Source organism: Colossoma macropomum, unplaced genomic scaffold (genome assembly GCF_904425465.1).
Source record: "Colossoma macropomum unplaced genomic scaffold, Colossoma_macropomum, whole genome shotgun sequence".
Lineage (NCBI taxonomy): Eukaryota > Metazoa > Chordata > Actinopteri > Characiformes > Serrasalmidae > Colossoma > Colossoma macropomum.
Genome location: NW_023494802.1, coordinates 28,910,523 through 28,927,419, shown reverse-complemented (window position 1 = coordinate 28,927,419; position 16,897 = coordinate 28,910,523). Strand labels below are relative to the sequence as shown.

General features: G+C 38.0%; 1 protein-coding gene across 1 annotated transcript in view; it reads right to left on the bottom strand.

Annotated features, from left to right (window-relative positions):
- Nucleotides 1-16,897, bottom strand: part of rbms2b (RNA binding motif, single stranded interacting protein 2b) — a 46,000-nt gene that overhangs the window by 16,235 nt on the left and 12,868 nt on the right. The window contains exons 2-4 of the mRNA XM_036591355.1: nt 15,225-15,394; nt 3,681-3,739; nt 348-439 (exon numbers count right to left, since the gene is read on the bottom strand). Of these exons, the coding sequence (XP_036447248.1) occupies nt 348-439; nt 3,681-3,739; nt 15,225-15,394 (321 nt within the window). The remainder of the gene's footprint in view (nt 1-347; nt 440-3,680; nt 3,740-15,224; nt 15,395-16,897) is intronic.

Sequence of the window (16,897 nt, the reverse complement as noted above, 5' to 3'; positions counted from 1 at the left end):
ACTCTACTCCTTCTTACTCCTCTTTATTCCCTTTTATTCCTCTTTTCTTTTCTTTACGGCTCTTTACTCCTCTTCACTCCTGCATGCTATTTACCTCCTTTCCCCTGAGTGGATGAGGACCTGCTGCTATTTTGGGTGAAGAATAACTGTTTCTCGTGTGTTTATCAGAGCCTGAGACAGCCTGTCCCAAAACTAAAACAAAGCCGCGTTCAAATGTTTAAATAAAACCATCATGTCTGAAGTCTGACTCCGTCCCAGGACATTCTGAAACCTCCTTTTTTGTCCTTTTACAGTGGCACTGCGGAGTAATGGGAGCAGGTGTTTCAGGGAGATTTGTGACCTCTTACCTTCGCCATCTGAGCCTGAACTCCACTGGCCTTCAGTGCGGTCACAGCTTTCTGCGCAGACGCCGGACTGTCAAAGTCCACAAAGCCATAGCCTGCGCACACACAAACACACACATAGACAAACACACACACACAGTAAATGTCTGTGCATCTGAATACATACATACTGCTCAGTTTGTCTATATTCAGGAGTCACAATTATCAATGGCCCAAACAAAGGCAGGTAATTTCATATTAATTACTTCTCATATCATTTCTCAATTATATCACATAGCCAGGGCAGAGAAACTGTACTTAGTATGAGAACTATGCCAAAAATCTTACTCAGTTAAAAGTGGTAGTATGGAGCCAGCAGAAGTCAAAAAGTATCTATATTTAAACATACTTAAAAGTAATATAAAAGCAAAAAGTAAATGTTTATGGATAAGTGTTAGAATTAACTTTTTTGTTTACATTAAAGTAACTCTAATGCTGAGTATGCGCCAATCATGCTCTGTGTAAAAAAATCACTCAGTCCACCCAGTCTTAACCCTTTTGAACTCTGAAATGTGTGTAGAATTAAAATACACTTAAATACTAGGGTAAACTCAGCATACATACATAGTGGGATCTTCAGGCCCTGATCATCAAGTTATAGGCCGGCAAGTTATCCATGGATGGATCCCTACATAGCAATCATTTCATTGATAATTTCTGGTGGACATTTGTGATACCACAGCAAGTTACATGAGACAATGGCAGCATATTAACTGTAGCTTTAGACACGTCACCACGATAACAGGCTTTTTGGAGTTTTTTGCCTAAACATACAAAACTAATATCAGGTTATCTAAGTGTATGATGTACAAATGTGCATATAAACAAGAACATTTGAACTAACTTTAATGTTCATGTAGAGTTTAATGTGACATAAAATTGGAGATGGACAGATGAGAGAACAAAGACAAGGAAAAACAGCAATCTCAACAGTCAAACACCCTGAACGACAAGCATATTGCCACGGCAGACGTAATAAATGTATATGGACAATTTATATGTTACCTGTGATGAGGACTTTATGTGTGAAAGTAGAAAATGACGCAGCAATGCAAAAACAAAAGCAAATTTGGAGGAATCAGGTCTCCCAGGCACTTCTTTTCAATATCTGAGGAAATGGCGGAGAGTGGAATAGTTGCTAAGCAATGAATTGAGAAGAAAATGAAGCAGACATTCATGAATGGATTATGACTGGCTGTGCTTTTTGATGTTTTATTTAATTTGATCTTGAAATAATGCAAGAGGAGATGGCAAAAATCATCATAAATGCTTTTACGCCAATTTTTACGTCACTTAGACACCCATCCCCCACCCTAGATATACTACCATATACTATGGTAATATATGGAGATGGTTTGAAGGTATTAAAAAAGCCTGTTCCTAACTTTCTTCTTACTGTCCCTTTGTACTCTTAGCCGTTTTACTGAAAATACAATATTACTGATTTTAAGCAACTGTGACAGACAGCGTAACAAGTTCACTATAACTGGGCTAAGTGTGTTACATATGTTCATATTGCAAAATGGTGGTTTCACTTGTGAGAGTGATGCTTTCTCCTTAAATCTGCAGTTCAAAAAATCTCAGTCACCGCAGACACGTGCTCCCCAGTTCCCTCTCATTTTCTGTTTGTGTTAATGTCGGTGATTAATTGTCTAATAAAACACTGCAGTGGTGGTGAATAATGAGGAAACTCAGTCGAATGTGTAGCTGTTTATTAGGAGGAATAACATTAGCGCAGCTCACATGCCGGCTAAAGCCTTCGGAAATGGAAAATGAAACTGGGGCGGCCCCTCGTTAAACAGCAGGGGGCACAGTCACACTATTATTAACTTTTTTCAACTTCCAGTTCATTGCAATTCATCACTCTTACTTATGACTTTCCTTATTACTTACTTATTACTTCTACATTACTTACTTGTACTTTTATATACTTGAGTATGTTTAAACAAAGTACAATTACTTCAGTACTATGTAACTAATAACTTTTAAATTAATTACTTATATTTTTATTTTACATACTTAAGTATGTTTGAGCACAGTATTAAGTACGTATTACTTATTATGTACTTGTTACTTTTAAGTTACTTGTACTTTTATATACTTCATTATGTTTAAACAGAGTACCAGTACTTTGATATTAAGCACGTATTACTTATTATGTACTTGTTAATTTAAATTACTTGTACTTTTATATACTTCAGTATGTTTAAACATAGTATAATTATTTTGGTATCAAGTACTTATTACTTATTGCGTACTTGTTAATTTAAATTACTTGTACTCTTACTTTCATATACTTCAGTATGTTTGAACAATGTGCAATTACTTCAGTATTAAGTACTTATTGCTTACTTAATTATATTGCATTACTTGCACTTCTTTTATATACATGAGATTTAAACTAAGTGCTACTTCAGTATTAATAATGTACTTCTTACTTTTAAATTACTCACTTGTACTGTTATATTTTTTACACTTATATATATATATATATATATATATATATAAAATAGATTTATATATGTTTACATATATATATATAAACAAAGTACAATTACTTCAGAATTAGGTACTTATTGCTTATTTAATTATATCATATTACTTTTATAATCTGGAGTATGTATAAACACACATTTACTTAAGTATTTTTTTCCTTTGCTCGTAGTTCATTTAAACAAGCAGCAAAATTTAGTTGGAACTGTGGATTGTAAACGTCCGATCAAAACCACATTTGTGTTTATAATTAGAGGACAATGATTATTATGGTTTGAATTTGATGAAAGGTTATTGTTGAGCACAGTCTTGTGTTTGTCAAAACATTTTAAAGTGCCGACTTCTCAGCACAGAATGTAAACTGAACATTTACATTCCATTACACAATCACAGTAATAACAGCACTATCTGTGTTCTGCCGCGCATATATAACAATTACTAAATGCAATGTCAAACCTTAACCATCCCACACACAGCCCCATCAGTCAGTCACTGCTCAAAGTTAAGAGGTCAGGCCACCAGTGTTTCCTGCTTTTCCGCTACACCCGGGCTCAAGCTGGCAGGCTGTGCTGCACGTGTTTGCCCAAATTCACACACACACACACACACACACACACACACACACACACACAGGCGAGTCCACAGACGCACAATGTGGCAGCACAGGTCCAGTCGACAGATGTGGAGTTATGCAATGAAGGCCCCAATGCCGTTACATCACGCCACACCTGCCTGAGATGAAACAGGCTGGCCAGCTTTGAAGAGCGATCACACACGAAAGAGTCAGACGGCATCACCTCTTACCTTTGCACTTGTTGGTGGTCTTGTCCAGAATGGCTTTGGTGGACACGATCTTGCCGTACCTTTAGAACACAAGAGAACATAAGAACATTAGCAACCTGCTTTTTATGTTTTTTAAAGCAGTAGTTAATACGGCCCGTATCATGGAAAACAGACTTTCCCTCGCTTTCTAGAAATGAAGCAAACATAACGTACTATTCACTCCTCAGTCCATACAGTTCACATTTGGAAACTAAGCTGCAAAACCAGCCCGTTTAGAATTCACTGTTTCTGTCACAAGAATCAATTTACCTATATTTACCTATTCAGCCTACAGCAGTTTAGCTCCACCCATTCATACTGAAGTTACAAGGAGTATTTCAGCTCTGAGTGCTTTCTGAATGAGGCACAATACAGTGCAGCCAAACAGAAGAGAACGCATTTGTCTTATTTTAGTCTTAAAGAAACAGCCTGTTTAATTCTAATTCTAATGATCATGTAAAAATGCATTGTGGACCTCAAGGCAGAAAATAAAATACAGGAAAAGCCTTAATTTTGTCTGTACCTTGGTTTATTTTTCTACCTACAAAGACACAGTTTCAATTCATGGTGTCCAAAACCACATATGCTTGTCTATTTGAGACTACTTAACAATTTAAAGTGGTTTGGGCTAAAATGTAGTATCACATTGCAAAGTCTTCAGAATGTCTACACAGGAATCAAATGTCAAATAGGTTGCTACATTATTTATCTTTAATGTAAATCGTTTATTTAAAATGCGCGGTTCATTAATTTGAAATATTTAATTTTGATTTAATTACAGCCAAATTGTCCAACAGACCTTTTTTTTAGCTGATTTTCATGAGCTTTATTTTAAGGCAAAGCTCACACTATATACCCTAAATGAACACAAAACACATTAGCACATTTCCAATACTTTGCAGTGCTAAAGCTGCAACATAAATAAGAGAATTTATGAAAGATACAACTGGCTATTTAGCACAATGAATCATGTACAATCATGCTATGAGTAAGTGTAGCAGTGGCACTCAAAGACAGTTTGAGTGTACTTACCTGGCTCACGTTATTTATCTCAAACATTTCAACTTGGATAAATCGTAATAATAAAATGTTTTCCAGTTCCGATCTCAGCGGATACCAAGCGTGCATCCATTTAAATACAATTTAAATATAGCATGAGTAGTGTATAGCAGATTTCACAGGTGATTTGACACCTATTTGATACCTGGATAAGATTAATGACATAACATTAGCCAGCTTATGTAGATAATGCAGCTAACCAGACCTTTCCTTGTAATGTAATAGTATCATTTTCTTAATTATAAAATTTAAGAGGAAGGCTTAGTCCCTTCTTTCTTCCATCTCCTGAATTAGTTTCTTCTCATCCATTTGTGTGAGGTGGAACATCAACATGACCAGACACAACAAAAATAGAAACGTCAAAAATGGCGCAGTGCTTCATGGCGTATCACTCTCTGATGCTCACGGATGGTGTGCACTGCTTTATTTATCATCATGGGAGATAGTCTGTGTATAGTTTGAAATTCTTTCATACTGATACCGATCCAATACCTTAAATTCCACATGGATACCAAAATGATACTTTTTTCTAATTGTGCCAAGCAAGACCTAAGAAATCATAATTATTTCTTAAACAAATTTCCTCTCTTCTTGGCCCTCCACATAAATCACTTTACCTGGATGATGTGACAAAATGAGGGGAAACACATCTCAGATCTCTTGTGTTAAAATATACTGTTAATCAATATCATTATAGTGTTGATGATAATAATCTGACTGTAGAATCTGAACCACTAAATATAGTCATGCAATGGAAAAATACTATCCAGCTTGTTAGTCTACCTTTTGAAGGCGGTAATCACTGTTAACAGTGAATTTGGATACTGTTCTGTAACATCATTCCCCCTGTTGCCCCCCACATGTTTCAGACAGACAACCTTTACTTTTTTGATATAATAAAAGATGTGGTTGCTCTGTGGACGACCACATTAGATAGTGGACAACAGCCAGCTGGCTAGCTAATAAATGCTAGCCGCGGTGCTAGCTGAATCTAAACATATTCAACACACTGACAAACGCCACAGCAGGTAACTTTCTGACTTCTAAAAATCAGAAAGCTGTCCAGTAAACTGTAATCTCGCTGTAAACTGTAAACTCACTAGTACTGAGACGTTTCGGTTGGTGCCTTAAATGGGAGTCTTCTGTCTAGGCCTGTGACAATTATTGCGTATTTGCCTGATCGCAATTTTTTGAGATGATCATAATTATTTATGCTGCCTAAAGTCATTTTCCACAGTTGTTCACTTTCAAAAATAAAAAACTGAATTGATTGCGTTGGGTTGAGGCAAACAAATGTGAATAAATCAGTGTATTTATTGAGACATCATGGAGCTTAAAACGAAAAAAGTTCTAACTGCTAACTTGGTGCTTTTACATTAGAAGGAATTGCTATGTAGTTAATTCAAACATTTTTAGTAGGCATGCTGGCAGAATAAGTGTTTTTAAAAAAATAATAATATTATATACATATATATATATATATATATATATATATATATATACACACACACACACACACACATATATATATATATATATATATATAGAAGAAGCAGCATTGATTCAACAGTATAACCACTGTTAGCTACTAAGTAAACAGAGCTAGCCGGTAAGGTGGCTAATCAGCTGATTTGGCTTTAGGCTTGTATTTTAATAGATGCAAACAATGAACAAGGAAGGCAATTCAATCGTTAAATGCAGTTATTTATATGACAATTAATCATCAGCTAAAATTTCAGCTCTGGCTTTGACACCGAACATTTCTTACCAGAATGACTATATTTAAGGTAAAGAGAAATGTGTGTGCATTTCATTTTGCTGAACTATTGCTGGGTAACACCTTGGTGTGTAACACCTTGACAGCTGCACCATGGTAATACAGCTCATACAGCCTTCTGGGTTTAAATGTGACTTTGTGAAGGAAGAGGCAATGTCACAGCACCACATGAAGCTCTATAAAGCGTTCCAGCGATGTTGGAGCCGGCGGCGGCTCCCTCGCTCCGGCTTTATGGTCCCTGGCCCTCTCTCATTCACCGTGCATTCACCACGTCCCGGCGTCATTTGCATGCAGTGTTTATGAGGGTCACTGCGATGCGGAGACGCCATGTTCTCTGAATAATGGATGCTATTGTGCTCGGCCTGCTTTGCATATCTTGAGGGGAGTTTGCTGCCATGCTGGTACAGAGATATAGGAGATATATGGCCGTGGCTGCATGTATGTGTCTATTGATTAGATGCAAGGCTTGAAACCCCCGGGTATTTGGGGGAGGGGGAAGCAAAGAGAGAGAGAGAGAGAGAGAAAAGGAGGATGAGAGAGAGGGAGAGAAAGAGTATAGAGAGACAGACAGAGAGGGAGAGAGAGAGGCCTCCTTTGCCCTGGCATGTGCATGCAGTGTAACCTGAGAGTTCTCCTTGTCTGCCCTGCGCCGCCCTGGCCGCGCTCCACAATGCTAACGGCCTCTCCCTCTGCCGCTCTCCGCTTGGTCCTAATGCACCAAAGACAAAAAAGCCATCCATTCCCATCTACAATGGCAGCACAATACAAGACTGGCACGCACGCATCATCTACGTCGGACGTTTTTCATCTGAGGAGCCGTCAGAAACAACAAAAAGACACTATACTAGCACTTTCAGTCTATTCATCTAAAATGCTCTTTGTGCTCTCGACAATGTTGACAATGCTTTGATCACTATGCTGTCATCTAGATCGCTCCGCTTATCGGACGCTAACAGCAAACTTTAGATCTGGTTTCGGGTCTTTTAGCAGAATTAAATCCATTATGATGAATACATGTAACTTTTGGGAGTGGAATGCGCAAGGTCATCCAGATTTCTGAACCCATCCAACTAGTTTGTAATAAAACGCAATTAACTGTGTTTTACTTTCTTACTGTCGTTTTTTCCTGACTTTTGCCCAAATATCTCCCCAACACCAATTCCCACATATCTCGCCCTTTCACAGGCTTCCTTCAAGACATGCAAGATGAGCCAGCACTTTCTGAATCACTGCTAAAGCAACGTCTTTGAACAGCTCAACATGCTTAGAGGAGAACGCTAACTGCTGTCTTGGACTCGCTGCTGCATCACCAGGGCTCGAATTCACAATCTGCTGACGATGGTTCTGCCACAACCTGGGAGCCATGTCTTTTATGTTTAACTGAGTTTTAACTATTCTGTAAGGATGCAGTAAAATTTCAGCTACAAAATTTTTCTGTCCAAAAATGGTCAAAAATGGCACTTCCAGTTTTTAGCCAAAAGAGAAAAGAAGGCAGAATTTTTTTTTTAATTAAATAAGCCTCAAAATCTGGCAGCAATCTAACACTTTACACATCATTTTCTTGGAAATGAAGATTAAAAACAGTAAATGAAAATGTTTTTATTCCCTTTTGCGCTGACCAGTGCATTCACATTCAGTCTGATCAGCAGTTTTATCAATAATAAAATAGTTTTTTCCTCATTAATTTGTAGGTTTTTTTTTTTTACCCAATTTAGTATTTTGGCAGCTTTACTCGCTAGCTAGGGAGGTTGAGGGCTAGCACCTGCTTCTTCCAAGACCTGAAGCACCACCAATTCTTTTCAAGCAGCCGCTAACACAATGTCATTATGTTATTACACTCAACACACACGTAGGAGAAGGCTAACTCCTAATTCTGTTACATTAGCTAACAGATGCCAGTTGTGCTGTCTTGGACTCCCAGCTATGGATGGCTGTGGCATTGTGGGGATCAAGCCTGCAATCTCTTGACAATAAGAGCCAATGCTTAGACAGTTAAAGGAGCCCAAACCTAATTCAAAAAATTTTCTTTTGAATTTTGGGACACAGCCAGCTGATACTGCATCTCACATTAAGCCAAATAATGATTGCATATGGAAATATTTTAAACATAATTATGGCAAATATGTGCATGTGTGCAAATCACACGCACCTAAAACAAAAACATAAATCACTAAATCAACCAAACAATCAGGTATAGATCACCTCTTATGGAATGTTTCACATTTTTTAATTCAGAACAACATTAAATGCTTTCTTGTTGGAATATTTTAATACAATTCATTTTAAGAATGCAGATAAAAAAAGTGTTCATATGTCCGTCTCTACATCTTGGCCATGTATATAAGCTAGTTCTAACCCAGTGCATGGTTTGTTGTTTTATAGGGCAATGCTAAGCGTAGTCTATTTGAAGCAATTCGCTTGGAGCCATGCAACTCAGACATGCACAGTGGACCGAAGAGAGGCCATGTGTGAGTGCCGAGTGTCACAGTCAACCAAACACCATGACCCAGGACTGTGGTGTATGTGGCGAAGGCCTGACCTTTGCACTTCGGTGAGTAACTGGCTCTCTGCTGGTTTTGTTAGGGGATGCAGACCTGTTTACATCACAGTTCCACTAAGGCTGTTCTTCATAATGCCGATATAGCTGTTAGAGGTCACAGTTGGCCAGTGATAATAAAAGTACGGTGTATTTCTAGATATTTATTTTTAACCGATAATACAGTTGTGTTTGTAAGTAAAGAGGAGATATTTTAATTTGAATTTGATAAAAAGTTATTGGTGTACATATAATCTTGTTTTGCTGAAAGAAGAATAGGGATGAACCGATATGGGAATTGTGAGTCGATATTTTTCATATGTGCCGATACCAACATATAAACATTTATAAAATCAGAAATTGAAACTACATTTACCATGCTTAGAAACACAGACAAATCTAACATTTATTTCTGTTGGGTTACAAATCCAGTAAAAATCCAGAGCCGAATATATGTTTTGCTCCTTCAGTGTACATTGAATATGTCATCAAATATTGCTTTGAAATACTGACCAAATCTAAAATGTGAAAAATCCAAATCCTTTACCTTTTTTTTCCACGTTTTGTCTTTGCATCAAAACAAAAAAGTCATAAGTGCTGAATCTACAAACTGAATGTGAATGTAATTCATTGCACAACTCATCATGTAAATATGTACTTAAATGATTACTAGGAGTATAACAATACGTATCATATTGTATCAGTCAATACGAGCCAATATGAGAACTCAATTCATACAGACTGGAAATAAAGTTCTCACTTTAATACTAAATTAACATATTAAATAGCCCATATGTTGTGTTTTGTGGTCACATGTGACATTCATGTGATTTCACATAATAAAAACAGTTGTAATTCATTTTAACACCACCGTTTTCAAACCTCTCTTTATCCCTTAAGATTAAACAGGCTGTGTTTGTTACTGCGACTGATATATGTAAATGAGGTACGTTCTGATTGTCCCGTGCTTTGCCTCATTCAAAAAGTAGTCTGTGTTGAAACACTCCTTACAACTTCAATGTGAGTGGGCGGGGCTAAACTGTCATACTATTCTGTCTGAAAAGGTGCATATATGTAAATGTAGTTGTTTTTACATCTACATTTGATATCACAAATAGTACATTGAAAATATGCAGTTTTGTAAGTTTACTTTTCTTATTTGTGCTGTATGGGCTGGACAGTGAACAGTATGTTTTGAAACTTCAACAATGTTTATGTACTGCATTATAATCAACATGAATCAGAAATCAGGAAGCAGTTTTTTCCTCAATATGACGTATTTCCAAGTGAAACAGGATGCTTGAGTGGGAAATAATTGTGGGTGTGACATGATTTTATTCTTCAGTGTTTGACTGAAGCATAAAAAGTAAATTACAATGCTTTTCTTAAGTTAACTCGACTTGGGTGACCCTAGAGTTCACCCAACTCAAACTTATTAGTTTACAAAACAGAATTTGCATTTTTAACTGGGACTCCTTCCATTACATAATCCCTTTAGACTTTTTCAGACATGGACAGCTTCTACTGTCGTGATCTACTGATGTTGGACAGTTGCACCACATGTAACCATGCTAATTTTCAAGGTTAAAACAACAAATATTTTGTACAGTGTATTAAACATTTATGAACATAAAATCTAAGTTACTTCAAGTGTTCCAAGCAGTGCATCAGCTCACAAGAGAGTATGAGTTTGAACCCCAGCAATGCCATAGTTGTCAAGTGTGTCCATAGTCTTTAAGTGTGTACCCAGGAGAAAGGAGAAAATGTCTGATAGTAATGTGTGAGTAACTGAGAAGCAGAACTCAAAAGTTAAGAGAACTTTTGATTCAACTTCGAGTTGGGTAAACTCTAGTGTCCTCAAGTTGAGTTTATGCAAGAAAAGCTGTGTAATCAGTTTCATTTTAAATATTTATAAGTTGAACAGTCTTTTATTTTTAACAGTCACCACTTTATCAACACTGCCGTGAACAACTCTGACCAGTAAGTTACCTCTCCGCCATGAATATATATTTTGGCCAAATATAAAAACTATGACAAAACAATGTCTCAGACATCAGGCGGCATATCATCATGCCCTCATCATCAGCTCACCCACCTCACAGCCTCACAGCATCACAGAAAACTTTAGAAAAACGTGCAAATACAGCCAGATATTTGAACTCTCTCATTTGTGTTAACATGAACACAGGTTGCCAACATACACAAACAGAAGTAACTCATAAGTGATTATTTTTACAAACAGTCCAAAAAAAGGATGTCAAAGTGAGAGAGCTAAGCGACAAAAACAAAGGAGTCTGTCTTCAGGCTGACCAACTGGAGTTGCATTCGCGTGCAGCCGAGAGTACAGGTGATGACGGGTGCTCTCACTCGATGATAGGTCAGGGTGGATGGAGGGAAACATGCTATTATTGGTTTGTAAAATTTTCCTTTTTGCTGGAACGTGGTGATGCTACCAAAGGTCAGAAGGCATTTAGATGCGGGCAAAAGTTACTACACTTTAATCGAAGATGGCAGTCCTTATTTTTGCTGTATCGAAAAATGTATCAAATCAAGACACCACTGTATCGAATCAAACCAAATTATGAGTTTTGTGAATCGTTACATCCCTAATAAATACATTTAAACAATAAAGCAAACAAAAGCAACTGACTTTGTAAGGATTAGCTAGCCTGCTATTCTGTTTCCGAGCTTTGATTTTTGCGTGAGCAGTTATATTCTCCCGATCTCCAGTGCTGTCCATGCTTTGTGAGCTTAGTAAATGCCACTTTCCTACGGAATAAAGCAGGATGTAGTAGATGCTCCACGGCTTTAAAAGTAATTACCCTTGCAAACATCCCCTTTACCAGCTGGTGCTATAGCCTCAAGAACACCTGACACATACATCTCTCTCCCTCTCTCTCTCTCTCCTCTCTCTTTCCCTCCCTCACCCTCTCTCTCTCGCTCAATCTCCTCTCTCCCTCCCAGCTGTTGCCCTTGTTTGTCTTTCTCTTCCCCCTTGGGTTCAGAGTTTCCTGTAGGGCTGGGCAGCCTCATCGAGAGCCATTTCTTCCAGACTGCTGTGTGAGAGCTAGAGAGGGCCTCTCACTGGCTTTGCTTTCTCTCTCTCCACTTCTACAGCTCTGCCTTTCAAGAGGCATTTACCATTTTAACTTTAGGCCTCTTGTCTTCTGGGAAAGCATCTCTGCAACTAAATCTGGCTAAAGCGCATCAATTCAAGGCGAATAGTCTCTTTCCTGTATTAGGACTGACTTAAACTTAATGAAAATCATAAGGCCTGCTTAATGAGGGCAAATCAATCATGGACACTGCTGTACTGTATCCGTTTCCTTACCAGTACACTCCAAAAAAGACACCAGAAGGGGCTTCTATGTAGTATTTAATTGAAGAAGAACCAATTTCATTTTCTTAAAGAACCCTGTTCTCTGAAGGACCTTGAGATGTAGAGGTGTAAAGAACCCAGAAAAACATCCACGTAATGTAAAGCATCCAGTCTTTATCAATTAAACTGTAAAGAACCATTTAGGAACCTTTACTTTTAAGAGTGTAGCACAGTCGTTAATGAACAACATCAAAGCATCTAGCATTGCACATGAGATGCAAAGCCACGTGTGTTTGGTGCACAAGACAAGGAGGCAACACAGAAAGAAACGTATGGCTCTATAATGCTTGGATGAAGGAAATTCTTCAAGGCTCCTTGGCTGCAAAAGCAGCAGCTGGGGTTTCTTTTCAGACCCCTCCTTCGCTTTCTCTCCGTAAAAGGAAGTGAGGCTTAGGGAGGGAGGAAAGAGCAGGAGGGAGGGAGGTTTAGGGGAGGCGCAATCATGCCTACTTGTTGGAAAGGCTTAGGGCTGCCAACTAGAAAGTGCTTTGTTTGAAACCCAAACCCCTGTTGACTTTACCACAAGTTACTGCCTGCTGCAGCCTTTCATTCCACAACAGGGTCATCTGAGCTAAAGGTAAGGGACGTGGGCTCACCGACTGTGGCATAATGAATCTGCGTTAAATTAAAAAAGGCGCAATTAATCTAGAAGGCAACAATGCACAAACATAAACTCTATATTAATGAAATCAATATGCCGCATACCTGCAGGAGATCAAGTGTATTTCATTACTGCTTGACTGCAAGCTGCCAAAGGTGTGTTTCTCTTTGTGTACGCGGAGGGTCACTTCAGGACATTTTGAGTCTGAATCTCCTTTCTGAACCCCATTCTCCTCCCACCCTGAACTAAATTCACATCAGCCTTAAAGGGGAATTCCAGTGATTTTTCAATATTTCTGCATAATTCAGTCCTTGAGACATATACAAAGTCATTCAGCACGGTTTGAGGTGAAATGGTTCATTGTAAGGCTGTATGACACTGATATAACATCGACGTGTTCAATAAAGCTGTCAGATATCATGATGACGATAAGAGAAGTGATAAATTATCATTAAAATAGTGTGCCTCTGACTGGATGTGATACAAGTACAGACTTTTTTTTGTGTGTTAACAGAAATCTAACCATCCTCTCCTTTAAGAAAACAGCAAAATATAAAATTACAAACGCACCATTCACTATCACGCGAAATAAAAAAAGACAAACTACTAACAGTTACTTACCTCAGAACTGCGAGCACATTTTTTGTGTTTTTACAGGCTTGTAGTTCAGGATGGAGGAGTTCTGTCTGTTCTGTCATCACAGCTCTTAATGATGTGTTTAACGTGGAACGATAAAAATACAATCTATTGTGCAGCCCTAGTTCATTGCACAGGAACTGACCGACTTTTTTACAGTGGAGGTAATAGAAACCAGGGGTCACAATGTCTACAACACAATTATAGCCATTTCATTTACTATACAAAATGACTAGCGAACCTGCACGTGTCTTCTAAGTTTTAATATATAATGTTGACAATTTTGCCTCACCCCGCCCTGCACGTATGTCTCCACTATGAACATATTTTAAAAATTTCTTGCTTATCTTAAGTCTTATCTAAAAAGTTCTGTAAAACAATGCCTCATACATCATGCACCGTATTCATACCCATTTTGTGCAATAAATTCCTGTGAGGTAGTTTTTGGAAGCATTAAAGACGTCTGGTTCATATCACCACCACTGTGAAAAATTCTAACTCAGCCATGAATACATTTTTAAAATAGTCTTATCTAAATCAAAACTATTGCAAAACAATGACTCACTGGCATCAGGCAGTGTATTCATAACCATTTGGTGTAATAACGCTCTGTGTGGGAGCTTCTGGAGGCATTAAATGAACAATCTGGCAAAAAATCAAGGTTTTACAATCTTCCACAATTTTCTACATCTAGATGCAGCCAATCAGCCAAGACATGTTTGGAATTTTGCTTCTTTACTGTGAACCATAAATTAGATTTTTCGCCAAACTATTTCTTTAAATTGCTCAGACGTCTGGTTCCCATCACCACAGCTGTGAAAATTATCAACTCGGTAGGTTTCTCTAGAACGGCAAATTTGATATTAAACCACTCTGAATGACTTTGTTAACATCTTAACAATTCAATTATGTACAGATTTTGAAAAATCAGTGGAATTCCCCTTTAACACTCAAGCTGCCAGTTCTTTCAAAAGGTGGGCAATATTCCTTCACAGCTCCTGTACAGTCAGTACATTTTTAGGAATATATTCTTTTTGGGCTGTGATCAGGATAAACTTAGGCTTAGATTTGCTTAAATCTATTCACTTAGTGGCAACTTTATTAGACACAGCTAACCTTGTTAGGTGTACAATTAGAGACTACAGCTCATCTTTGTTCATGTGCAATTCGGATTTGTGCTTGATACACAGCCGCAGCTCACACTAACATGCCACTACTATGCTGGTATCACTGTTGAGTCTAACAGTCCAATAGTACCCGGTCCTATGGTGCTCTCTTTCTACTGATGGTTGGTAGAGGCTGATGAATGGGGGAGGCTGATAAATTGTGCAGCAACAGATGTGCAATCTGTTGGGATATCAGTAATTGTTAACTTACAAAGTGGACCTATATGGAAGGTGTACCTGATAAAAATACCAAGCAACAAGATAGGTATACATAATAAACTGGCAACTCAGTGTGTAGCAGTGAGTATATTTGGTCAACCTGTACATTGCATAGCTAAAACAAATGCTAGTTTAAACAATCGTGACACTTACGGCTGGCAGAGTTTAACCAGGTCTTGGTCTGTGGTGCCAGGGTGGAGGCCGCGGATGTAGAGGTTGGTTTTGCTTAGCTGGTCACCTCCACTACTGCTGCCATTACTGCTGCTGGTAGTGGTATTAGGACTGGGTGGTGCCATCTGTTGGGTGGAGGACACATACGCCTGCTAAAAGTATACAGAAAAATGAGTAAGACTGGGTTCCACCCAAGAGAACAACAGCAGGGGAATTTGGGATGTGGGGAGGAACTGCAAAGGGTGTAAATTAACAATGCAAAAACAGTTCTAGCTGAATTCCATCTGAAATATATAGTGTGTCTGTAATTTATCTGACACTGCACTGGACAAACTGAACCTTCATCAGGAAACTTTGAAAAAGAAAAAAAACTTCACGCCAAATTATTTAAAAAAGAAAGTTTCCAAAACTATATTTCATATTTTCAAAATGCTTAATACAATTCTGATAAACCAGAACCACAGCATACCGACTCTGCAATATGCCTTGCAATATATTTAAAATGCATTAGTGAAGCAAAACTTGTAAAGAGCAATATAGCGGTTAAATATTGGCCTGGATTATTCTAACTTTGGTCAATTCAGCAATTTTGGTCATCAAATCATTTAGAGAAATCTTGAACTGTAATTTGACAAGATGTTCTGTAAAAAAAACACATAATGGTCTGAGTACTCATTTGCACATAGGCCTGTGATGATCATAAAATTTTAGCCAACAGTTGACTGTCTTTTTGTTCATTCAGTACAAGCCTCAAGCACCTAAACTGATTCATTAGTTATCTTGCTTGCTAGCAATTACAGAGTCGCTCTGTCCCACTAGCAACAACCTGGATGTTTTTAATAAATATATAAAATATTTTTCCACATAACTCCATTATCCAGTTAAGTAGCATGTTGTCGGCTCTCTGTGTATGAAGTGCTGTGACTCTGTGTTGAGCTGCTAGCGAGCAATGAGGGATGAACAAGATGGGTGAGACTCCCCGCTATGAAAACAATTCATTTGGCTGCACCAAGATAAAGCAGACAGCTTTCTTGATAAAACAATCGTGCCACAATAAAAAAAACAGCATTGAAATACAACAAAAAATGCTTGCATGCTCACCTACTTAGACAAAAAATACAGGCATATGTCCATCTAAATATATTCTATCAACATTATTAAAACAAAAACACATAGTTCATCTGAGAGACCTCCAAAACAAGCTTAAATTAGATTTAGAGGGTACTGTTAAAAACAGAACACTTACCAGTAATACTCACACAAATAGAAACTGAATCATAATGTACCATGATATAATATCATAATAACACTGCAGTTAACACAAAAAAGTCTATCTGCATATTGCCACCATCTGTGATTAAAGGATTTTAAAGGTCAACATTGCGATATATTGTGCAGCTCAACCACAAGTCCAAGTTGTGTTTTTTGGTTGTACTACTTTGGTGCGAGAATCATCCAAGCTTTTCACAATCAAAGCCCTTGACTGTAAGGGGTCTGGGGCCTGGGTACCCCCCTCCACCCTCCCCCCCTTTTCTTCAGAACTCTCTGCTTACTTTTCCAATTAACTCCTCATCAGTCACAGGGGCAGGCAAGGATGGAGTATTTCATTAGACAGGCCTGTGAAATCAGACCACAGACAAAGAACAATGGGCCAG